The 26,943-nt window shown below is 38.4% G+C and overlaps 1 protein-coding gene and 1 long non-coding RNA gene across 13 annotated transcripts in view; one reads left to right on the top strand and one right to left on the bottom strand.

Moving 5' to 3' along the window:
• Positions 1-26,943, bottom strand: part of DMD (dystrophin) — a 1,855,422-nt gene that overhangs the window by 1,121,307 nt on the left and 707,172 nt on the right. For 9 of the 11 annotated variants that reach the window (XM_034754682.1, XM_034754655.1, XM_034754674.1 and 6 more), the window contains 6 exons: positions 25,833-25,988; positions 22,927-23,097; positions 20,165-20,347; positions 19,730-19,864; positions 18,047-18,196; positions 4,793-4,954 (listed from right to left, as the gene is read on the bottom strand). In XM_034754682.1, the coding sequence (XP_034610573.1) occupies positions 4,793-4,954; positions 18,047-18,196; positions 19,730-19,864; positions 20,165-20,347; positions 22,927-23,097; positions 25,833-25,988 (957 nt within the window). Of the gene's footprint in view, positions 1-4,792; positions 4,955-5,072; positions 5,198-5,435; positions 5,491-18,046; positions 18,197-19,729; positions 19,865-20,164; positions 20,348-22,926; positions 23,098-25,832; positions 25,989-26,943 lie in introns of those variants that run through there. The other 2 variants (XM_034754726.1, XM_034754719.1) reach the window with 2 other exon arrangements.
• LOC117868637 overlaps positions 14,315-26,943 on the top strand; it is a 25,177-nt gene continuing 12,548 nt past the window's right edge. For both annotated transcript variants that reach the window (XR_004643678.1, XR_004643675.1), the window contains exons 1-2: positions 14,315-14,595; positions 24,352-24,423. This is a non-coding gene — a long non-coding RNA (uncharacterized LOC117868637). The remainder of the gene's footprint in view (positions 14,596-24,351; positions 24,424-26,943) is intronic.

The raw sequence follows: 26,943 nt of genomic DNA, 5'->3' as shown, positions 1-26,943 counted from the left end.
AACAGCAGATTATACTCAATGCTTATAATTTATATACAAGTGGAAATTTATGTAAATTACAAATAAAAAATGGAAATGCAACATAGCACATTTTCTACCCTTCTGCTTTTTGGGGGGCCAGTCCAACGATGACACACACTCCCACAGGAACTAAGGACCACCACTAATTCACCATCTTTCACTTCAAGTGCAAGGTGCACTTTTTCCATTGTACTGTCTCTAACATAAACATATAGCAACATACGTATTAACCCCCCCTCCCAAATAAAACCCTATCAAAACAAAACACTACCTCACACAGACCTATACCTCTGTGAAGATGACAGAAAGAACAAACCACACATGACTGATGTCAGTCACATCGCTTAATGCACTACTGTAAGGCATACACATACTATGGTGATAAGGACAATATAAGAATCTATATAGAACAGAACAGAATTCTGAGCAGAAATTCAAATTGCTCAAATAAAATCTGAGCTTGGATTTCAGAATGATGCTTAGATCAGCTGCTCCCTTTTGAGTACTAATGTTCCATAGAGAACTCAGTGAAATAAGTCTCCATGTTTAGAACATGAAAAAAATATTAATGTCTTTAACATTATCAGCTGCGTACACCATTGTGAATTCTTTATCCTAAATCACTGACTCTGTAGTCAATGATGTGTGGCATGTTCCTCATTAAGTGAAATGTCATATAACTCAACAACTTTTGCTATTAAGGCATCACATTAGCATTGCTCCAGTACAAGGCACAAGGGTATTTTAACAACATATGAATAACCACTCTCACTTAAGATGTAATCAGAAGTTTAATGCACACCAACATATAAGTATGATTACTTAAATATTACTCTTTCAGAATGTGAAGGGGCAATAGCGGAAAAGCAGTATATGATACTTATTGCCTCTCTTTCATTTACAAAGTAATTTCATGTAGGTCATTTGTCCTTAGCACTGCGTTTTAGACAAGTGCACAGGCAGAAAAAAAAGACACAAGCCTATTCCAAGATTTTTGCAATGTTTAGAGGAGCCCAGGAAGATGCTTCTTTCACATATCATAAAAAACCATACTGCTTTTTGAACTAAACAGAATATGTACTATGAAAAAAGCTAAGTATTTCTGCAATGCCATATCTTTAATTACCTGGAAAATTCTTTTTAAATTATTATAAACCAAAACTAAAGTTTTAGCATTAAAAAAACATGCAGCCAATTAGTTAAAACAAAAACTTCAGTGGAACTATGAGCACAAACTTATGCAATAATGTAAGTTTTGGGAGGATTTGGGCCTACATTAATAATTGGACTTTAACAAGAAAAGTCCAAAGTAACAGCAGAAACCGAGGAATTAAAAAACATGCTGTAAGTGTTAGGGGACTGGTTTATATAATAAAAAATGCCAACTGAAAAAAACCTAAAAATTAGTCTATAGCACACAAGTATTTTTTATTTCTTTCAGAAGGAAGTAGACTGTTTATTATAGAATGTGTACTTTAAGTAGCACACACATTTTATATTCACAATAGATTTTTTTTTCTTTTTATAATAGCAAAATTTAAAAAACTCCATGTACTTCAACTAAAACATACAATGAAAGAGCATTTGTAAAAATAAGGGGTGAGAAAAATCCCATGGTAATGATTTTAATACTTGCATAACCTTTGTATATTCATGTAGATGAAAGAGAGGTCATTGTGGAATAGTGAGGTCAAGTGTACACAGAAATGACTTCTTCATGAATTTATTTTGTAAGATTTGTCTTATTTTATTCTCTTTCAACACACGGTTTTATCGCTGTGCCTTACAGGGATCTGAACCCATTAATTTCTTTGAATGGCTGTAGTTAGGCTACTGTGTTTGAATACACTATCTTCAGTGGGAGGTGGAGAGAGACAGGCAGCAAGTAGTCTGTTACCCGACAATAGTTCTACAGCATTAAATTCTCAGTGCCACATGGTGGAGTAAGAAGCACATGGAATTTGTATTCAAAAGGTGATCCAAAGCAGGGCTCAAATAGCATATATTTAACACTGAAAACTCCCCTTTTCTTTTGCCATCTCTCTGCATGTATCAAAGTAATCACTTTAGTTTAACAAGAGAAGCTGCATTTCACTTCATTTTGTCTCTACTTTAGCCCTGGGTTTGAATTTGGGAACCAAACATTAAAAAACCTTGACATCTTTCTGATTAAAATTCCTTCTATTTTTCTAGGAGTGCAACATACTTTACTGAAGAGTTTATTTTATAGTCTCTGGGTTTGATTAACCATCACTAATTAATTATCCCCTTCCCTGGAAAAAGAAGGCCATTCACTCTAACGGAAAGGCAGGTAGCAGGACAGCCACTGCTTTGACATGGGAGTTCTATCATGAAGGAAAAGCTCTGATCTCTTTGTAGGAGGTGTGCCAGCAGGGGCTCCTCAGTAGATGAGCCAGTACCTTAGTCCTGCCATTCACTGGTGGGATGAATCAGGCTAATTTACCCATTTAAAATGCATTGTACATTTTATTTTCCTATAAGGATTTTAAGGAACTTCAGACTGAGCTTCAGAGAACAGTAATATTTGAGTTCAGTCTGTTCTGATGAGAACTTGGTTTTCTCAAAAGATTTTACCTGCATCTTAAAATAAAACTGTGAAGGGGAAAGAGTCAACAAATTCTGGGTTGTTTGATTTCACACCTATTAAGATTAGACGAATTCAGCATCAGACATGAGGCAATAAAATCCATATGCAACACAAATTTTTTGGAGGGAAAAAAATGAGTTTGCCAATGTATCCAAAAATATGCCAGCTTAAATTTTGGTTGGTTGAGTGTTACCCTGATTCAATGGTTAAAATATTGAAATATTGCTTTTTATATAAAACCTGAATCACCATCAATACTACATCTGTGGATGTATCTGTGCCAGTTTCTAAAGGATGGATATGCTTTTGATCAGAGAATATTTTTGAAAAGGTCCAGAAACAGCCATATCAAACAGACAGTACTGAATGTTTCCTAAACTGCTAATCTTTAGAGAGAGAGATTTAGAAGATGAAAATCATACCAATGCTCCCTTGACAAAGGCTCGGTTAAGCCCTGAGTTACCTAATAATACTCTATGTTGATCAAAGTTTTAGGAGGAAGAACACCACATTTAAATGGGGCAGTAGTGGGTAAATACTCTAGTTTAGGACTGAAATTTGATACACAAGGAGTAAATCATCTAAGCCTGACTCTACTCTTACACTGGTATAAGATGGAAACAACTCAACCGGAGTCAGTAATTATAACAGTATAAAATTAGACTGAGGGCAGAATAAGGCCTGGTATAGTCTAAATATTTGGTTTGGGCTTTAAATATACATATTTTTAATGGATTTTTAACTTTTTAAAATTATTTTTAATATAAAAGACACAGGGCCTGATTTCCAGAGTTGTGGTGGAACCGCAGCTCCCTTTAACTTCAGTGGGAGCTGTGGGCGCTCAGGACTTCTGAAATCAGGCCCACAATGTCTTTTGTCCATTTTTGTCTGTATCTGAGACCAACTCTTCAAGCTTCTCCTTGCCAAACATCTGTACTTAGGAATCACTATTTCTAACGGAAAATGCAATTGGCATTAGCCTTACAAATCCTTACAATCCATATATACTTTTCCATATTATTTTCTCCTGATATTATCATACTTTTTATTAAATATCTAATGACCTGAAAAGCTATTTGATTTCCTATAGTACAATTTGAATACTTTGGTATTAGTAGCAGATGGCTTTATTTCAACTTACTTTTTTTTGTTTTGTTTTGTTTTGTTTTTAAACAGGGCTATGGATAGATGTTATAGTGAAAATAGTTGAAAAGCACAAACTGGTGTCAGATATGGTAAATGTGCTCTAGGTTCAAAGCCTGAACAAATAAGTTGTAGGAGGGAAAGGAAAGAATGATTTTCTTTTAAACTTGTCTGAATTGAAGAACTAAAATGTAAGGATATTTATGTAAATCAAAGTAACAATTAACCACAGTACCTGTGATTAGATAATTTAGTAGCAATCCATATGCCATCTAATTGGCTTTACAAATAAACCAACTAAAAGTAGGAAGAAGATGATGAGTAAATTCTGGCATAAGAAAGATTGAATTTTAAAGAGCCACTTTGTTTTCCATTGCCATTTTAATGTTACTGCATAACCTTCCATTGCATTTAAGGTCCTTTAAATCATCTGGATAGGCACAGGTGAAAAAGTTGAAAGTATGATTATATTGGTACATAAACAACCCCCTTTAAATAAAAATAACGAGGAGTCTTCGTGGCATCTTAGAGACTAACAAATTTATTTGGGCATAAGTTTCGTGGGCTAAAACCCACTTCATCAGATACAGGGAGTGAAAAATGCAGTAAGAAGACTATATATTATAGCACATGAAAAGATGGGAGTTGCCTTACCCAGTGGGGGGGGGGGTCAGTGCTAAGGAGCCAATTCAATTAAGGTGGAAGTGGCCTATTCTCAACAGTTGACAAGAAGGGGTGAAAACCAAGGGAGGGAAAATTACTTTTGTAGTGCTAACGAGGCCAATGCAATCAAGGTGGCCCATTTCCAGCAATACTTCTATCTAAACTTTACTTGCCCTTTCAAATGTAGTGTGTTATAAAAACCCATCGCAAGTTCATCTTTTTAATTTAGAGCACTGCAAAAATTCTAAACCTCTTATTTTAAAAAAGAGAGACAGAAAGCCCACCACTCTTCAGTGATTCAGAAATCCAGTGTGATTAACAAATCAATTCAAGACCATTAACCCAAATGTAACTTACTTGTGCTTCCTGAGGGACTTGTGCAGCATCAACTCTCTCTGCAATGTAGGCTGTTAATTGTCTGTCAATGAAGACAAGAGACTCTTGGATCAAGCGAAGGGTTTTGTCAATTTCCTGGGCAGACTGGATACTCTGTTCAAGAACCTTTTGTCTTCTCACAGCCTAAAGACAATAACAAATAAACACATACATAATTCATTGAAAATGTACAGTCAATATTTTTTATCTCATAAACATAGGCTGCAGTATAAATGAGTGCTCCTGACTCTTTCACAGCCACCTTTTTGTAAGATAAATTTCGCCTCTTTTTGCCACCCATTCAGCTCTTGTTAAAAGAATTTGCACAGAAAAACTCTAAGGTTTGAAGGACCCCTAAAAGCCAAAGCTAGAGTGAAGAGGAGACAGCAAAACTGTAAAATAAAACTATCCTCCCTGATGCAGTGTTCCACACAGAAGCCTGATGGGCCTCCTGATCTCATTATATAGTTCAAGAGATTTTGTTGACTCAGAATGGGGTTACTGTCATCACAATCCAATCCAAGATAATCCATTCCAGCAAGTGAGAGGAATAAAAGATCTCTCAAGAAGGAACTCTCATATATGAAATATAAATAGTTTCCTGGAGTAGGGACTGAATGCTAACTCTGAAAGGAGGATTTAATCCTTGTCTTCATTTTTAAGGCCCTTCGTGGTCTATCCTCATCCTATATAATCTCTTCTACTCTGTAGAAATGCAAACCCTAGCTGGTTAATCATTGTCAAGTGTTTTGTAGGCATAAAGCCAAAAGTACATTTTCAGGAAAGATTAAAGGACAGTAATGTAATAGCCCAGGGGAATGCCTTCCAAGCTAAGGGGTAGCATGGGAGAAAGTATAATGATGCTTGTCAAATTCTGAGAAAAGCACTCTCCGTCAAATCTTCCCTTACAACCCATTTATGCCATTATGCCTACAAAACACTTGATAAACCAGCTGGTAAACGGTGACTGGTGCTTATTATACTGTTTGTAATTATCTCCCCATTACCTTGTGCTTCCCTCTATCTGTTTGTTATATCCACTTGTAGTCTCCCATATTGAACTTAGATTGTAAACTCTTCAAGGCAAGGACCCCATCCCTTTGCTATATATTTCTTCAGTGCCTAGTACAATGGGGTCTAATCTTTTCCATGCCATGCTACAAATATGAGACAAACAACAATGTTCCCAGTCTTTGTTTGGGATCATTAGCTTTTCTGTAAGTCCAGCCATATTTCTACCCATAATATAGCAGTGACTAACTTTCCTTGTAAATTATGAATTAAAGGGGAAGTAAGAGAGCATTGGGGGTGGACTATAGTGTTGTCTGGTCCTGGGTGTTCACACCAAACACAGATTTGTTTGCTGAACAAGGGATAGTTGCATTTTATTCTGACTCCATAGCTACCTTCAGTTTTTAGGACCCAATGTCTTTTGTCAAAAAGGTTTGAAATATCTATCAGCTAGAGTTTTGTGTGTCTCTGTGGTAATAATATATTCTAAGTGGAATGCTGGTCCTTTCAGGTCCTTACTTTTAGTCAATGAGATAGAGTTACTATTCTGAACACCCTCATTGGCTGATGTTAATAGTGAAAGGATAGGGTTCCCTATCAGTATTTACTATTTTGGGTGTTTGTAAGATGCTTTGTACTATTTCTAAACAGCTTATTAGATAACAGCCCCAGGGTTGCCAGTTCTAGGAATTTTCCGTGGAACAGAAAAGCTTTGCAGGTTGGATCAGTGTTAATGGAAACACCTGAGCTACTAAAGTAAGAACAGATTTAAAAATTTTATTAAAGCGAATGTTAAAAAGATTATATAGTACACAGGTTAAGAAAAGAGTGTCTGTACATCTGGGTATAGTGCTTAGATTATCCACGATTACATCAGCAAATGAATCACTGAAGCAATGTTACTTCATAATGTACCACTAGATTTTGCTACTTTCATGATTTTTACTTTCATCTGCTTTGAGGTTTAAACTTTATCTCATATAGTCAATGTGAATATGCACATATTCTGGAAAGAGATATCAAATTCTTAGAAGCCTAATCTGTCTTTCATTAAAAAGGGTAAGTTCAGTTTTGAAAACTGTCAACATCTATCGTTTACAAAGACAGTGACTGAAATGAGGACCATAAAGTAATAGCTAAAAAAGCTAGGTGGCAGTGGTGGGGTTTCCCCCCCCCCCCCCCCCCCCCTTGTGTACACACATGTGAATAAGATTTCACTTCAGGTTTCAGATGCTAAAATAACAGCCATCATCCAAATTTGTTATGTACTGTACTTAGATTGTAAACATAGGGGGACAGAGGTGCGCTAATGGATTGTGTTTATACAACACGTAACAGAATGGGGTCCTGGACCATGACTGAGGCTCCTTGGCACTATACTACAGTAGTATTATTACTAGGAGTAAATTAAATGCAGTGAAATTTATTAACTATAACAATTAGAACAATCTAAAAACATGATCTAGATTTTTCGAGGTGAGTGCATCAGTGAAAAATAAAACACTCAATAACAGGACTTAAAAGGACACTCTCCAGGCTAGCAGTCCTAAAATGCACGGCCGGCTCTAGGATTTTTGCCACCCCAAGCAAAAACAATTTTGGCTGCCGCCCCCCATTTTTTTCTTACCCCACCCCCGGCCCCACCTCAACTCCGCCCCTTCCCCAAATCCCCAGCCTTGTCTCCTCCCCCCAGGCTCTCAAGCCTAGGAGGGAGGGAGGGGGAAAAGCAGCACGCGCGCCACGTCCACTCGGGGTCTCCCCCTCCCTCCCAGGTTTGAGAGCCTGGTAGGGAGGGCGAGCAGCGGCGCGCGAATCAGCGGTTTCGCGCGCCGTGGCGCATGAGCGGCAGCAGCAGAGGTGAGCTAGGGCGGCCGGGGCACATTTTTAGGGGCGGCATGGCCGGCGCCAGAATGCCGCCCCTAGAAATGTGCCGCCCCAAGCACCAGCTTGTTTTGCTGGTGCCTAGAGCCGGCCCTGCTAAAATGAAACCTGCATTACCATTTCCCCACACTGCTTCAGCTCTCTAAATACCTTAAGAAGTTCCACCTTTCCTGAACTCAAATTCTACAAAATAACCAACCACTCCACATAAGATGAAAACAAAGTAAGCTGGTAAAGAAAGAGATTTCTGTTTTAACGTTCAAGTGGGAACAAGTTATATTAAACTATGCAAAAGTCTCCTTTTAACAAATTATAACAATATGTATTAGAATACAATAACTTAATTCTTAATTTAATAAATAATAGAACTACTTTCTTTATCCCCCAAAATAGAAGCTACGTTTCAGGACCAGGATGACAGATGTATTATACATGAAACTTTATTTATCTGTTCCTTAAACTGAATTGCAGAAATAACGTTGTGCAATATTTGCTAAATCTTTTTTTGAATGCTACATTGTTGCATCTCTGTTGGGACAGAAATAAGGTCGTGGGTCTTAAGGTATGTAAATGGGGCTGAGCTCTTTTGAAAATCCATCCTAACTGTAGGTGCTGGGCACTTAAATCTGCCTAGCGGCTCTTTTGAAAATCTAGCTCACAGTGGCTACCATTTGAGAGCACCGGAGTACTTTGCTATACACTAGGATTTCACGCAATGTGTGTGCTCTCTTTAATGCTGGGAAACTCGTTGCTAGGTTGGGCTGTAACCTTATGTTTAGGAATAGTGGCCTAGGAACAGCAAGCATACATACAGGGAAGTGTATTGTCAAGCCATGGACTTGAGATCAACAGTGGCCACATGTGCAGGAAAATTAGCAAATACATTTGAAAAATGTCTTTTATATATAGCAAGATAGTGAAGAAATTAAATATGTTAATTGAATATGTTTTTAGTTTTTTAAGCTGAACTACTTTTTTCGTTAGGTGGAAGAACACCAGCACAAACGAATGGCTCAGCATGACAGTATATAAACAGCTCTGAGAGCATAACAAGAGGCTCTAGCCCTACTATCAGATCACAGACAATAAAGCTGAGGGCTCCAATCTGTAAAGCAACATCTCCAACAGTTTATTGGTAAATGGGAAGTTTCAGGGCAAGCAGCAACTGTTTAGATATTTCTGACTTAGAGAAATTGACAGCTGTCAAGAAAAATAAAAGCAAAAAAATTCTGCTTTTAGGAAACTGCAGAATGAAAATGGAAAGAAAAAACATGTTAATTACTAAATTTTTCTGACAGTCTCAATAGCCATTTTATAGATTTTTAAAATGCTTTAGCATAAAATTATTAGTTTCTTTGTAGTACAGAAGATAACTGAGATCAATGTATAATTCAAGAATCAACATCTGGAAAACTCAACAGACACACTAAATGTTAAATATATTCCATATAAAAAACTTGACATTAAGAGAAATTAGGATGCACTGTGAAGCATTCAAATATAAAGAAATCTGACAGTTAAAGGTGCTCACTCATTTTAACACTGTACCCCATGCCTCTTGATAAAATCTCTTTTGGTGTACATTATGATGTAGCCTTTTAATACATGTTCATTTATTGCTGTATTTATCAAATCATACAATTCACCTTTCAATAACCTTAGTTGCACAGGTAGTTTCATATATATTATGGAGGTTCTAGTCAAAGTTTTATAGTAAAGGAAAAACAGAGTTTTACACTTGAAGGATGTAATCTCTGTGTTATCCGTGAAAAATACAGCATATCCACTCCCAAATTACAGCACTTACTCTTTGAATACAGAATGAATTTTCTCAGAATTCAAAAGTAACTTTATTAGTGTAGGAGTTGAAATTAATGAAACATCTGTATAAAAAGTTAGCATCCAGTCAGACTTTTTTGTCCTTTGTCATCTCAATAATGGAATAACAGACTCTTCAGACTCCTGAAAAGGTTAAATATTTTCTGGTTATTGGATGGTGTCAACCCAGGGCAGAGTCAAGGTTGTTTGAGTGCCTTAACTGTGCATTTCCATACCTTAACATATTTGGATTTATTTTAAATTTAACTTAACTCTTGGTTTATGATGTCTGTTATTGGGATAATTATATCTCTCTATTTTTTCTTCTCCTCCAAATTACTGATATACTCTCAACCTTAACTAAATTTTAACTTAGTTTTTGTCTGGGAGTAGATAAGGTTATTTTGGGATTTTCATTATAAACACAATTTTCACATGCTTTCAACATTTTGAAATACTCAACTTTGGTTGATATTTTCCATGCCCTCATGCCAGAAGTAATTCTCTTAGAAACTTTAGCAATATTTCTTACTCTATTTTTGAGCTAAGGGGCTACAAAATACAACTGTCTGGAAATAAAAAAATACCTCTGACCTCCTGGTTCAATGGTGATAGACATCTTTATTCATTTTGTGTTCCAAAACTGACAAGTATTGCAAGAAGGGCATCCTGCTGTCCTGGGGATTATTACTGTACAGAATGAGGCTGATATTGCCAGTTCTCCAAAAGTCATAAGAGGAGCCAAGTTAGCAATCCGTGAAGAGATAATGAGAAGGTGGGTGGAAGGAAAGATATCCCCACTCACCACAAGAGTAGAACAAAAGATTAAATAAATACATACATGCATACATACAGGACAGGGTTTGGAAAAATGGGCAGCGGGGATGGAGATTGTGGGGAATGTTAAAAAAAGATGTCTTGATGGCAAAAAGGGGTTGGCCCTCAAGAATAAACTTCCATTCAACACAGCGCAAATCTAAATACAAACATCTTTTCCCAGCTTTATGGAAGCATATCCTCCCTTTCTAACAGAAATTTGTTGGGTGGGCTACAAGTCACTTTCAAAGTTACAGGAATGTCATGAGCGCTGCTTGCAGAACTTAATGTTCTCTGAGCACCAGTATTACACATTTCCACACGGCTATATGTGAATCAGTCACTTGAAAAGGCAACAGTGGCTATGCATATTGCTTATCCATCATGCCCAACACAATCAAAGGGAGAACTAAACACACAGTCTTCCTCTGTTAACTAAAGAAGATAAGGAATACAAAGATAATAACATTATCAGCCTCTGCAGATAAATCTCTCTCACTCAGTAACAGCACAGTTTCTTCTCACGGAATCAGTCATATTGCAATAGGTTAGTTTGTTTGCTCAATTAACTGAGAGTAAATATTTCACTGATAAGTTTTTGCTCATTATTATTATTGTACATTGCCTGCACAACTATTCAAATAAAATAAATAGAGAGATCTGGTTTAGATGTTAGCCAGTTCAAAATACAGTAACCTTGAACAGATTTGTTACATTGTGCCTGGAATGCATTATTGTGCAAGGACATTGCATGATCCTGGAAATACAATTTGAGGGTACTGAGAGCAGGGGCGGCTCTATGTATGTTGCCGCTCCAAGCACGGCAGTCAGGCGGCTTTCGATGGCATGCCAGCGGGAGGTCCGCCGGTCTTGTGCCTTCGGTGTACCCACCGCCGAATTGCCGCCAAAACCGTGGGACCGGCGGAGCTCCCGCAGGCGTGCCGCCGAAGGCAGACTGACTGCCACCCTCACAGTGACCAGCAGGCCGCCCCCCCATGGCTTGCCGCCCCAGGCACGCGTGTGGTGCCATGCCTGACTGAGAGGATGGAAAATTCAATTTTGAGGAATCTTCGTAACAAGAAATGCAAAACTGGTTTTTCTAGTCAAACATTTTAAAAAGTGGATTTTGTTCTGGGGAAAAGGTAAGGTAACTATTAGGGCAAGTAAATAGTATGACTGAGTAACTTGAGTAAAGTTTTGTTGTAGTCTTGTAGGTCCCAGTATATTAGGGAGACAAGGTTGGTGAATGGACCCTTAGAATATGGGCTACTTATGCTAAATTATCTGTTCAATCTTGTATGTAGCTGTGACACACTGAGTACCTTTCCCAGACCAGAAGAGCAGCTTTGTGTAGCTTGAAAGCTTGTCTCTCTCACCAACAGAAGTTGGTCCAAATAAAGATATTACCTCACCCACCTTGTCTCTCTAACTTGAGTACAATAACTTTGCTATTGTATTACTATGATTTTTTTTTAATCTTCAGATACAGTTTTAAGAGTTGATATTGTTTGTTAAATGTGAGACCTTCCAGTTTTAATCAGGAAGAGGAAGCTTGATAGATAAATACGAGAAGACTAAAAGTTGACTGCAACTGTAATACTTATGAAACATTTTTTCCTCTTCACTTAAAATGAAAGTATTAGTATGGCAGTCTCATTCTTTTCATATCTTTTATCTACAGATTGATCAAGACCTTCTCTGGAAGTCTGGAATTTCACACTACCTCTTCATAAGTAAATCTGCAAAGCCCTACAATTGGCACATGAAATTGATTTAATATTCATGGTTTAAGTATCATGAAGATAGAACAGTATCCCGCCCCCTCCCTCAGTAAGACAACCTGAAGACACTACTCTCTACATTGATAACACTCAGAGCACTCCCAATTTTGTTCTCTTGTTGATACAGCAGCTGGAGAATATATAGCTAGATCCTCAGGGAACAGGCTTGGATTCATACAGAACTTACGTAACTCAGAGAACAGAATAAAAAGGACAGGTAGATAGCTGTTCCCATTACGAAACTCTTATTTAAACAGGCTGCAAGTCACAAAATATGTTCTTTGTTAAAATAAATGGAAAAGAAAACTTTACTATCACAGAAATGCCTTCTTGGTCTGAACGTGTGGGGGAAGGCGGAAAGCTTTGATGGACAAGCAGGGATCCTTGTGCAGGTTAGGATGATGCCATGTTCCCTTCTCCTTGGTCCCTCATAATGGGAGAGAACTTTTCTCCCCAGCAACCGAAATTGTTAGAAAAGAACTGGCTGCTTGGAAAGGAGCAGAAGAAGCCTAATTAGCTTCCTGGAATAAATAGCCACACCCAGACCAAGCAACCACAGGTGGCACCCATTTTGGATTCCGCAGAGCGAAGTGGCACTGGGCAACCCATGTTCGGCCATTTGCCTTTTGCCAGCTCTGGAAGGGGTGGCTAAGGGGTTAAGGCAAATTTTGGGGTGGCTATAGCCCCCGCAAGCCTCTCCCAATGCCGCCCCTTGTTATGCCTACCCATTCTGGTGTGAAGTTGGACCACTGTTGGTGCCGGTTAGTCACTGAGGGGAGTTAAACCCCTTAGGATTAAGTTCAATATCGTTGAGGCCTCTGCTTCAATCTTAATTTACTGCATAGTTTCTTTATTCCTGAGTGTGAATACATTTCTAAGCATCATGGGGGGAAAATAATCAACAAGTATCACTGTGATAACTCATATACAATTGCCTTCAAGAATTCTTTTCCAATGTCTTTTCTTATGCCATCAGGAGACATGGAACAAGAGAACACTAAACAGTAAACCATGATCAGGGAAGCCAAGTGTCATGTATCTTACATGATATCCATGCATTTGGCAGCCCTGTAACACATTCCAAGATTTCAGCTGGATTCCTGTCCATCTGACTTAGCTGAAGGAAAATGACATATGCAGGTAGTTCCACTTTTTGGCTAATACAGGGCACAGTTGCACTTCATGAGCAGGCAGCCAATCGTCTCATCTCTCTGTTCACTCTGCTGGATCTGAGTCCAACATCAGACCTAGCTCCCACCCTACCCATCCTCCTTGCAGCCAGTTGCACACCCCAACACACATTCCCCAGTCCCCGCCTCTGCTAACCAAACAGCCCTCTGTATCCCACAAAGTCAGGCACCTTCTACCACTCAGCTGCTTTCTGCGCCCAGCAGTCCCAACACCCATCTATTACCCAGAAGCCTCCTGCCCCAACACCTACCATCTACTTGCCTCCCCAAAGCACCTTCTATTCCCCACCTTCCCTCACTGTGATCCCTTTCCTTTCCCCAGCACCATCTACTCACTAGAAGTTCTCTGCTACCTAGGAAACCCCAGCAACCACTCATCTCCCAGTAGCTCCAGCACCACCAATCCCCATTCACCTATTTCCCCAGCAACTCCAACCAAAGACCTAGGCAGTTACCCTACAGTTTCTTATTCGGACTCCTCTACTAATCTCCCCCTTGATAAGTTTGGTGAAGATCCATTAACTACCAATGGCCACTGCTCAGAGCAGATTATGTTGACCATACACATACATTTATGGTGATATGCATATTATTTTCAAATATGAAAATTGTATTTGAAAAAAGCACAATAGTTGAAGTAGAACAAAACTTGGCAACTTTCATTAATGATACTTTAATTATTTTTTTTTCACACCCAGGGCTTAATTTTCCACTTTTTCAACTTTTATAGTCAATTCAACCTATGCAATATGAATGCAAATATTTAGGGTAAGTGCAATATAACATCTGCGGCTGGCCCCTGTCAGCTGACTCAAACTCACAGGGCTCAGGCTGTGGAGCTGTAAAATTGCAGTGTACACATTTGGGCTGGAGCCCAGACTCCAGGCTCCAATGTCTACACTGCAATTTTATAGCCCACAGCCCAAGCCCCATGTCAGCTGACAGAGGCCAGCTGTGGGTGTTTTATTGCACTTGTAACCCCTTTGGAGTTTAGAGAGCATGGCCCCTTTAAATCTTTTTCCTAAGGGGGGAAGGGGAGCAGTGAGAGAAAGGAGGGAAACTGCAGGGTTTGGATCTGGAGCTCCAGCGAGAGAGATGGGTTGCAGCCCGCAGGCCCTCACAGAGTGAAGCAGCAGAGAACCTGCCTGAAGTCTGGGAAGGACAGGAAGCCGATCGGGGACACCCCAGGACAGGAGCCAGGAGGAGCACTGTGCCAGTGAGGAATTGCCGGAGAAGGACAGGCTGGAGCTGGACCCAGTATTACTGCTGCCCAGAGCTACATGGGGCTGTGAGTACTGGGGCTTGTCTCTCTGCATTGGGAATAAAGAGGGAGGCTGCTAGATAGTTAAGTGGGGAGGTGGTTGCTCTGTGTGGCTTTGCAGGGCATGGCAGAAGAGGGCACCGGAGGGGTTTGGAGGGCACTGGACTGGAACTTTGCTCAGGACTCCTGAACTCAGTGTGCAGACACATTGCTCCGTGTCTGCCCTTTCACACTGTGCTACCACTGGGCCTGTGGGGCCTTGGTTTGGATGCAATCCTATTTTACTGTTCCCCCTATATTTCCCCTTGTTGTTTTTCTCCTCTCATCCCTCTGTAAATAAATATTTCCCTTTCTTATATCCATTGCACTTTTCCTATGGGTGTGTGTGTTCTCTCTGGGGGGTTTGGAACAGGTGCCCCTGGGATGGAAGGGATTTTTCTTGCTGCATTCCTGCACGCGCCTTCTCTTGGCCAGAGCTGCCTGCAGAGCAGACGCCATCTTGGTCACGAGGACGCTAATGTTACACACTGTAGACATATCCTTAAAGTACTTTAATTATACATGTCACAATGTTCTCCAGCTATAATGAAATAAGAACCGACCTTTGTTATGGTTATATGCATAAGGGACCTGAGTGAAGTTGGAGAGTTTAACCTTTATGTTTAGAATTCCCCGAATTCTGATTGCTCAATTTATGAACCATAAAGTTGTATTAACCATAACTATCAGCATATTAACAGTATCAAATTCCAATACTGACTGGAAACTAAAAGAAACACAAATCTAGACCAAACTATATTTGAAGGAACTGCTGCAGATCAGCACCAATATCAATGGATTTAAACAAAACGAAAAGTCTGAGAAAGGAAATGAGTATTCATCCTCTACTGGTCAGTTATGACAGAGGTCAGAAAACCCTCAAGGAGCAATATTTCCAGTGCTCAGTACAACAGGTTGATTTGAGACTTGAAAGGTGGATTTTGTAGCTCAGCAAGTAGGTTTGTTTGGCTGCCCATGATACAATCGATACAGTAGAAGATAAAAATTAGAGAATATATTAGTTTATTAGTGAAGAGGTTTTCTCCTGTTTTCTTGTTTGCAAAATAACTTTCTATTTCAGATTATTCCATTAAAAACTAGGAAGAGTAAATGAAGTTTCCCTTACTCTCCCACACTCTTATAGCAATGGAGCAAATGCATTACAAATCAGAATTCGAGCTCTCACTTGGAGGTGAGAAAGAATCTAATGAGATATTCAGGGGTTCATTCCCCACCCTGCTAAATACTCTTGCATAATCCCAATTAATATTAACGGTGATGTCATGGTGTGTATGTACCTCAGGCTGGCCAGGCAGCCAAGGGATTAATGCAGGAACTGTCAGCCAAGGCTTACTGGCAGCCTTACAGCAGCTGGGAGAATAAAAGAGCTGAGAAGCAGAGGGGTGGGGCTCCTGCCAGAGTAGCAAGCAGGTTGGAAATGGAAACTCCTGCCAGCAAGCAGAGAGGGCATGACCCGATCTAAAGGCTGGAGAAGCCGACAGAAACCAAGGTAGGTAGGAAGGAGCTATGGGTACACCAGGAGGAGTTGTCAAGGACTGATTCCCCCTGCCTGGTTTAAAGGCCCTGATCTGTAACTCAATAGAGTGGGGAGTCTGGGTTCCCCTATCAATCCCTCAGCTTTAAAAACGAAAGGGTTTTCCAAATCCCTCAAGTACCAAAACCCACAGGGATAAGGGGAAGAGCCCACACACCTCAGCAAGACTAACCCATTTCATAGCCCTGAATGGGACTACCATAGAGACTCAGGCAAAAGGAGCTGACTGGCCATCCTGCCAGATTAAGTAAACTTTGTGCAATGCTCTGTCTGACCAAAGGGGGTGCTGTTGCACCAGCACACTGGCTCACAAGTGGCTACATGTGCAAACCCCTCATGTTACAAGTTTCTTGAAGTAGGGTGATTTGATATGACCTCCCAAATTACTATCACTCAAGTCTCCTTAGAGTCTAGCTCCCAAATAAGACACAGATCCATACCGTAGACTGGCAAGTTAAAATTCATTTTCCTTTCATGGCAAAGGCAGTCTAGTTTCACATGTTTTTCTCTTGCTCTCATACTTATTACACCACATTCAACTTATTTTCATTGATTTTTTCCCCCACCAAAGTTTTGCATTTACTTTACTTTAATGTAAGTTTGATCCACTCAATAAAGAGCAATGAAAAATATTTTTTGATAATCCCATGATTTTACCTTCACAGAACACCAAAGTAACCAGTGCAATCTAGTCTCCATTATAATAGTGATGGTCCAATTGGATAATAAAGTCAGGTCACTTCTTCTATTCCTGAAATATTTGTAGTCTTCATTTACTCAATTTTGGTACTTTTCAAAATGAGAATGATAAATAAGCACTCTGGGATGGCACTGGAAAGTGACACACAGCTGTGACTACCTGTAATTTTTTTTATTAGCTATCCTACATTTTTACTCATGTCAGACAATGAAAAGAAACCACAGTAGCAGCTGTCACAAGATTTTCACCTTACTACTTAATTTCAGAAAACCTTTCTTAATCACTTGCTTATTTCTCTGCTACCGTTACAAACATACCCCATACTTTCATAAATATATTTTTCCTTCAAACTAAACTAAATGTTCCATGTAGACCTTAGTTCAAAAAATGAAACTTATTTTGTCAATTGAAATAGTATTTAAAATATTTCCTGGTGACACCAGAGCATGATTTTTATTTTATTTTTTATACTAAAAGGATTTTAAAACTGTGTGTGTGTGTGTGTGTGTGCGCAAGCACGTGTGTATAGATAGATAGAGAGAGAGAGAGAGAGAGAGAGTGTTCTGAACAGATTTCTCAGTAAAAAGCATAAAGAATTTAGTAGGTTTTGCCAAAGAATTAGTAATAAGTGTTCAGTCTCAGTCAAAGCAAATTGAACAACTTCCACATCAAAAAGAATCATTATGAACTGTGTCAGATGCACAAATTTCACTCTCCTCACGTTAAACATATTTTCTTTATTGAAGTTTTCCTACAAAGCTATTTATTGACATGGGTGCTCATTTTATGACATACTCGGCAGAAAATATACTTGTGAAAGAATATTACACTTGACATTTAATTTTGAAACAACAGTTGGCTTCCCAGTGGGAGTTTTGCCTGAATAAGAAGTGCTGAATAGGGCTTTTTAATATTAAATTCACCACAGATATTTTTCAAAGGAAGACACCTGAATTTTGAAGTGTAAGGGCTACCCAAGCAATTCCCTTGTTTCTAAAGTAAAACAATCTGGTGCACTGCATAGTAACAATACAAGGAAGCATAGTAATATTGTATCTTATTGTTTTCAATTATCCTATACAATTAGGAGCTAATTTTATTTTTTTGGAAATTAGGTCAACTGCTAAAGTGCCAGTTATTTAAGGTAAAAAAATGAAAAAAATGGGATGATATATTATACGTACCTCCTGTTGCAGCTCTTCCCATCGAGTACTGAATTTCTCCAGTTTTTCATTGATCAACTCATCCAAGACTCCTCCATCAGTTAAAGTCTGTGCCAACTCCCGAATCTGATTACGGTTATCTTCTGGATGTCGCATTAAGCTTTCCAAAGACTGAAAAGAAAAAAAATCATAAAAATCATGATTTGTTCTCCTTTTTCTCAGACCAGCAGAAAAGTCTGAAGAGCACTCATCTCTCATTAATGTGTAAGAAAGAAACCCTCCATTTCAGACACAACTGAAATGCAGACATCAGATCAAAGTATCAAACAATTTCATATTTATGCCACAAAGTACTGTGTACTATGCATTACTAAAATAATGCTTTAGCGACTAAGGCCTCAAGTCTAGCAAAGCACTTAACCATGTGCTTAAATTTAAACATGAATAATCCCATTGACTTATTTTCTGCATCCATGTAGGACAATAGCTCATGCCAACATGCCCATACCTCTTGGTGAAGAAATGTCTATTGAAATAGAAAATCAAAATTATATAAATAAAATTATCACATCCTCCTTGCATTAATCCCATCAAATGTGATTTGTGTTTAAAATTAAGCATTTGCTTAAGTATTCTAAGGGCTGGTCTTCACTACCCACCCGGATCGGCGGGAGAAAATCGATCTCTCAGGGATCGATTTATCGTGTCTCATCGGGACGTGATAATTGATCCCTAAATCGATGCGCGTACTCCACCAGCCCAGGTAGGAGTAAGCACCGTCGACAGGGGAGCCGCGGCGGTTGATTTGCCGCTGTCCTCACAGCGGGGTAAGTCGGATCAGATATGTCGAATTCAGCTGTGCTATTCCCGTAGCTGAATTTGCATATCTGAAATTGATCCCTCTCCTCCCCTCCCCCGTAGTGTAGACGTAGCCTAACTGGATTCGGGCCCAAGTGCAAAGTTACCATCCAATTAATTAATTGTATTCTGCACTCTGATACACTGAGAAGAAGAAGAGTATGTCTACACGGGGATAAAAAACCTGCAGTTGGCCTGGATCAGCTGACTTGAGGTTGTGGGGCTTCGGCTCTGGGGCTGAAAGATTGTTATGTAGATCCTGTGAGGGTGGAGGGTCCCAAAGCTAGGGCTCCAGCCTGAGCCCAAATGTTTACACAGCACATTTTAACCCCACAACCCAAACCCCATGAGCTCAAGTTAACTGACCTGAGCCAGCCATGGCCAGGCGGCGGCGCTTTTATCCTCATGTAGACAAACCGAAACATAATTCTTAGATAGCCCATTGCCTTCATAAATAATGAATAAAGACTGAAAGGACCAGGCCCTAAGGATAAAATACGTAGCCCACTAAAATCATTGATGGTTTTGCCATTGACTTCAGTGGGGCCAGGATTTCTAAGAGTATATGTTTTATTATCATCAATATACATGAGAAATCAGTATTTTCACAAGGGATTACTCTATTCCATTTACATGGTAGTTAGCCTAAAACATGCACACACATTAAAATCAAATTATGACTTGTTGAATCAAGTAGTACTTTTTGATTTTCAAATAGTCTGTATCTTCCCAAATAGTTATGCAAATTCATGGTTTCTTTCATCTGTAACGGAAGGTTTTCCAAAATGGTGTTGGTATAACTCAATATGTGTCTTGATATTTTATATCCGTTAAGTCAGCACTTACATCTAGTGCCTCTGAGATCTCTTCTGCACCTCCTTGGATATTTTCAGTTGCCCTGAGTTTCAGCTCCATCTCATTCAACCATTTATCTTCTGCATCCAAGTAGGACAATAACTCATGCCAACATGACCATACTTCCTGGTGAAAAAAATGTCCATTTAGATAGAAAATCAAAAGTTTAAAAAAATCAAAGCTGCTTCTCCACATGTTTAGCCAGATGTTGCTGAATATATAACTGTGCTCCATCAGGATAACTATTTGGATTCTGTGGTTGTGAACTACATTTACATCAACTTAATATGAGCACAGTTTATTTAGCATTACAGTAGTAAAGGGGACAAAGATAAGAATTTATTATCTGCTAATCCATCTGCTAGTGTCTATCTTATTTTTGCAGTTTGAGTAGTTGTAATATTAAAGACCAACAAAATAGCTGACCTCCAGAGTTTTGCACTTTCCATTTAGCCTGCTGCAGAGCCGCTGGTAGTTTGTAATTAATATGTCAAGTTCCTTTTCTAAGGCTTCGTGAGCTGCAGGTGGAGCTCTTGCTATAAAATTATTCACAGAGTCTGTGAGTAGCTTCACCTTCACCTCTTTCTGTGTGGCCTCCTCTTTTGCTCTCTGTAAAATAGAAGTAAATGATGGTCATGACTTTGGTCCTGACTTGTGGAGAAGAAAGCAGAGTTCAAATAATTGCATCAAGATTCTACTTAGGTTGAAAGAAAGAAGAATCAAGGAAGTAATGCCCAACCACGCTGATATCATCTTTGATAGTGCAATGAAAATGTATTCATCTTGTTTTCATTTTGGAGGCAACGTACACGTTTATCATGAACAACAAAGAAATGTGTTACACAATATAGAACTACTGAATCTTTTGGAGTAGTAAGAAAACAAAACAAAACAAAATTTCAATAATATACTTGCTGAGAAAATGCTTCAGGCATCAATGCTGCAATACTTCACATTACAGATTAAAACATCTTTTGTATTACTTCCAAATAAATTAAATTAACCATCTTTAACAGTGCACAGTCAATTGGGATTAAAAAAAAAATCAAATCTGTCTAGGACCCCAGTCACAGCTGTATTTCAAATTTGAGCTTCAGCGTGAGCATTCTTTGGATCATCCCACTCATCTCCAGAATGAGCTGAGGATTTAGGGAGAGAATCCCTCCCTCATGCAATAGCACTGTCTGGGGTAACACTGGAGCATGGAAGGCTTGAGGTGTGAACATGGCTTGGTCTTGAAAGAAGATTCAGTAAGAAGTGAGCAGCGATCCCAGTTAGAAAGTGAAAGAAATGCAAATGTTAGGCAATCACAGAGGACCACAGTTTAATAGGGAATTTTAAAAATAATTAAACCATATTTAACCACCAAACCGCCCTCATTGTTAGCCTATGTAATCACAACTAATTACTGTCACCCTCATCTGTGCTCTCTTTCCCTCCTTCTGTTTGTTACTCTAATTAGTTAGGAGTTACTTTAATTAAATTCAAGATTCTCAGTGCAGGTAAGGTGTCTCTCCTTAGGGGCTTGTGAAACACCCAGCAGATGGGGTCCTGATTGTGACTGGTACTTTTAGACATTACTGTGCCATTGCTAAAAATAATAAGGTAAGGTTTATGTATATTATATCATTAATGTGCCGGGTCCCTTACAGATATGCAAGACAACAGTTCCCTTCCCCAAAATGTTTACAGATTGAGGCACTGATCCTGCAAAGACTTAGACATGTGCTTAATGGTAAGCACATAAGTCCCAGTGGAGTCTTGAAATTACTCACATATTTAAAGTTAAACACCTGCATAATTCTTTTCAGGACTGGGACCTATGGGCTCAGTTGTACCCCGTTGGAGTAGTGTAGCTCTGCACCACACCAGTGGGAGGTTCAAGAGGAATTCCTCCTGGAGCTTCTCAACACAAAAGGAGGAATGTATCTGCTACAACATCCTTTCAGGAGGTTTTGAATGCTTTCCCCAAATCTCTGGGCCCTCTCTATGTGCCAATGGATATGGCAGATGGAAATATGCTCTTCCTTTGTACCTGCCTCTCCTTTGAGCCATGTTAGGCTGAGAATTATCTTTTTGCCCAGTAATGTAAAAGTACTGTCCGGGTAAGTACAAGTATCAGATAAGAATGGTAGTGGAAGTTTTAATATATGTCTTGTTAGTTAGAATTTGTATTCAAGATATGATCAAAGTAAGGGAGGGAAGGGCAATTATTTAAGTCTATTTATATCTGGTCAAAAATTGCATGTTTTGTATGTGCAGACTTCAGTAATGGGATTTTATTCTCTTATATTTATGAAGTATTGTGCTAGGCCAAAAATTCTCTCTGCATTTCATTCGGAAATTTACATAATATGTCTTACTATGCCTGTTTCAATGGATAGTGTAATGTAAAAGTGCCATGAACTATTGTAATATAGATATTTCTGCATATTAATTATATCCCAATAGCATATGCTGACTTTTAATATGGGGTTACATTTCATTCATGGCAAATCACTGTTGTCCCATTTTGATTTCTTTAGGAATTTACATGATTTCTTTTCTATCAGCTGATAAAGAAAAACTCTTCAGCTGCAGGGGTACATGCTTCCAAACTTCCATAAAACACTCTGCCTAACAAAGAGATGTTTTTTTAAGGCCAGAGTGACTATTACAATCATCTCCTGCATAACCCACACCATAAATTCCTGCATCAAGCCCATGTCTTGCAGTTGATTTAGAGTATACACTAATAAATCATAAATAAATCATAAATGCACAACACCTGAATTCAAGTCCTAAATTATAGTCTCTCTCTGCTTAATGTAATAGTTAAACAATCAAACTGATTTCACCCTGATTTATCAAGTAATTATCTAGTGGTTAACTACTGCTAACAACTGATTCTTTGGAAATTATTGCTTAATTAAATTAATGCTCAGACTGCAAAGAATCCAAAATCCAATAAAGCAATGGGGGGGAAAAAAACCCAAACCCTGTAGCAACAGAGTACTGTGAAGATTTAAATATCTTTCAACAGACTCTAAATTGAAACAAATTACTTTAAGCCACCTATCACTTCAAATTTCAGATTTTCCAACTAGATATAAAAAGCAACTCTTTTAAATGAGCAAACAGATTGTGTGCAGTGATGGCTTCAAAGAAGAGTTTCAGACATAAATTAAACCAGTCAGTCTGCCTTTTACCTTCAGTTCCTCAACCGCTTTCTGTAATTCATCCGGTGTTTTATACTCAAAATCCCGCTCCAGGTATTCTTCTTCAGCTTGTGTTATCCATTCATGCATCTCTGACAAATCCTTTCGAAGACTAACAGTCTTATCCAAACCACCTTTTAGTGCTGCCTTCTTAGCATAGGCCTTTAAGAAAGAAGCATGAAATGGTATTTGATATAAGCTTCTACTGCACAAAAATAAAGGTCATCATCATTGTAAAAAGCAAAAACTACAGATGCTAACAATTAATCAAATAAATATTGATTTTTTTAAAAAAAGTTGAAGCCTAACAAGTACCTATTTTGAGTCACAAGGCGCACAAAGTTGCATCTTGTTTAGCAGCAGCCCCATAACAGATAACATTTCAAGTGGCCAAATAAGATTTATAGAAGAGTACATGATTGCCCTCTGGCAATTCTCCCTTATCTGCAAAGGTGTAGGTCACACTGCATGCATATGTAGTAATCTTAGCAGATTTTCCTCACATTTTTAAAAAAATGCCTGCAGTTTGAAATGCTTTTTATATGCACTTCTTATATGTATTTAATAGCTAGCATTGAAGTTACTATGTTAAGAATGCCCACTGGCAATGTATACTTTGATCATCATCAGCATATTAGATAGAAATACTACATCAAGAATATCATACAAGGCATAAAAAAATAAAATAAAAAACCCCAATCACCCACAAGTTTTATCATCAAGAACTTAGAGGCGTTTTCCCCCTGCAGAATTTTAACTAGAATTTCTGTAAGCAAGCAATACATGAGATATTAAAGAAAGCAGATCTTTAAAACAAGTTCTACATACATCAATACTGCACAATAAAAATAAACAACTAAACGCTCCAAGGCAGGTTAGTGAAAGGGACCTCTTTGAGAAAGGACTGTGGAACTGGGCCAAGAAAGTGCTTTCCAGATTTCCAAGAAGCATACTACAACAGCAGTAATTTTTAAAAACTTGTTAACCCGACAGATATAATTAAACCATTCTGCAACAGCAAAGTCACTTACACAATCCATGCCTCAATTTCTCCCTCTATAAAATGGGGATAAACGTATTTTCCCACTTTTGTAAAGTGTTTTAAGATTTTCTGCTGAAAAATCTCTAAACAGACAGGGCAACGTATTATTTTGTTAATCTGCCTCAGATATTTATCCATGCAATGGAAACCTTTAAACTGTTGGCTCTATAGAGGATAATGGTAGTACGGTTTGTCAACAGAGTGTTTAGTGAAATATACCTCAAGTTTAAATCTGTTGTGTAACATTCCTTACTTTCTTGTTTAAATATGGCTAAGAGTAAGTAGAACATGGACATTCAGTTCCTCAAGTTGAAGGTTTACTTTTTATGGCAAAGACATCAAATTCACCAGAAATTTTGTTTGTTTGTTCTCAGCATAAAAGGCGAGAAGTGTCCAGTGACAGAGATGATGGAAAGGCATTTTATGGTTCACTCTCAGCAGCATGGGTAAGTGACGTATGACAAGTGGCAATACTGGGCCAGAATCTAATTTTAAAACCTGAGGTACTTTGGTTTGTGTTAATTTTAACTACCGTTAAAAATGTATGTATGGAAATCTGTAGAGTTTTCAGTCACCATTCAGAATGCATAACACTGAAAAACAATCGTGGACTGGTTGCTCACTATAGTCGCATTATTTTTCAAATTCTTTTTTTTTTAATATAAAAGCAGCTTGAGAGTGAGAGAGATATGTTATCAGGGCGTGGGATCTGTAAAGCTGAACAGTTCTGCCACTTTAAGTAAGAAGAAAGCAATGATCTGCCAAGAGATGCTGAAGTGGATTCATTAAAATTCTTTAAAGAAGAATGGATCATCTTTAATATTTTTCTTCAGTTTTCTTTATATAAGACAATCCAGAGCAAAGAAAGAGTGCGTTATTCAGTTTGTGGGAATGGATCCTGATTGGTCAATCCAAATAGAAGTATTTATAATGAACTAAATATAGAGATCTCTTTTTTAAAATTGCCAATTTTAATATTAACAAAAAAGTACAAAACAATCATTGTATTTCTGTGTTTTAAGAAAGGTTTAGAAAACTTCAGACCCTCTTGAGGTCATCAACAGTTTCAATATGTAAATATGGGGACTTGTTTTAAGTGTCACAAACAAAAATAGCTTAAAATAACCCAGATTTAACTGGACTAAAGCTAAAACAAGTGAAACATTAGTAGAATACCTATTATACAATACTATACACTGTAAAGGATTATCTATACTTTGTAATGCCATTAGCAGTCATATTATACAAAGTGGTAACTTTACACTGACGACTGCTAGCTGTTTGATGTGTTTTCTTTATGGGTAAATATCACTGGTTCACCATGAACATAGTCAAAATAAAACACTTATCCTTTCAGATCAATATTGCATACCACCTGTCCTTTACATTTGTGGGCACTTCTGACACACTAATTTAAATTGACGGGTAGATATCAGTTATAATTCTAAGTTACTGAATTCTGAAAACTAGAAGGACTTGATCTTGAGAATTAGTAGTCAGTATAATAAAATATCAGAAGCAAAAGAACGGTTTTAATAAAAACTTACTCAATGCAGAAGTTTATAAGTCGACAGCTGGAAATCTTTTTGCAAAAAAGTCTATATTGTAAAGAGCTAATTTTACGTCAGCAATAAGATGTACAGCTAGACTAAACTGCATAGTTTAAGATATCTACTTTGCACATATTTCTACATGCTAGATAAACTTTGTATAATGGAAGGTTAATTAGCTTGAACCAAAAATGTCTAGATTCTTTCTCACATTGACTGGCTATGCACAGAGGGGGAGGAATTATGCCAATGAGAAATCTGAAAGTTAATTAAAAGAGAACCAGTCACAGCAAGAGACTCAGTACCTGTTGGCAAATGTGTTCCCATTGCGCATTGAGTTCTTTTAGTTCTGTCTGTATTCTGGAAGCAAATTCTGGCTCTGCTTCATTCTTCATTTTCTTCCCAACCTCATTAATACTGTTCAAACTGGGCTGGATTGTCTGGATATCATTTACTAAGGCCTAAAGGAATAGTAGAAGGTTTATGAAAATAACACATGCAGATGCTGTTACAGATATGCCATTTCTATAAAACTGTCCAATAAAGTAAGAGCATAAAATATTCTGCTACTATGTGTGTATTTGGTCCAGATCTCTGTTGAAATGACCACAATTAACAGATAATATTATGCAAAATACAGAGTTGAAGGATGAACAGTCTTAAAATGAGTTTAAATGCTTAGCTTTTCTATGCAAGATAAAAAAAAAAATTAATAACATTTATACAGAATTATAATATGGCATAATATTTAAGAGGCATGGGGCTCAATTCTTCAGTATGATTTGGTCCCTTTGCACCACTCTGGTGCTACAAATGGTTTGTAAAGCCATCTTCCTTGACTATCACAGGAATTATCTCCCTGTGGGTGGCTGTATGCTACCCATCTTACATCCTTGTGGGGAGGCTTGTGTGATGCTTTGCTCTGGCAATTCCCAGCTGCTGGATCTGCCCATGGGGGTATATTCATTTGGATGCAAATTAGATCAGCCCAAGGCTGTTGAAATTTGCACAAGAGTCTAGCTCAGCCTCTAACCAGCTCTAATTCAGATTTCACTGAAGTCAATGGAAGTTTTCTATTGTCACCTGCTAGGATTTGTAGTGGCATACCATAAGGTGGCATAAAGTTACTTTTTCCATCCCTATCTCTTTCTGCATGAAGCAGAGCAGGCCTCAATAGAGAGCTGTTACCAGATGTGCCCATTACTTTGGGGTATGCTCATTTATTCGGGTTACTCCTCTGGGGAAGGGGGTTCTGTAATCCTGTCAATGTACTGCTTGTGTCACTTGTGTTTTCATATGGAGCTCTACTTCTCCCTTCTGCAAGTCCCCTCCCAATGGAGCTATCCTGCAGGACCTAGGGTAGTGTTACCATTCGTCCGGATTTACCCGGACATGTCCTCCTTTTCGTGCTAAAAA

The sequence above is a fragment of the Trachemys scripta genome, chromosome 1 (genome assembly GCF_013100865.1).
Source record: "Trachemys scripta elegans isolate TJP31775 chromosome 1, CAS_Tse_1.0, whole genome shotgun sequence".
Taxonomy (NCBI): domain Eukaryota; kingdom Metazoa; phylum Chordata; order Testudines; family Emydidae; genus Trachemys; species Trachemys scripta.
Note: the sequence above shows the minus strand (reverse complement) of the source record. Positions and strands in the feature narration are given on the sequence as shown.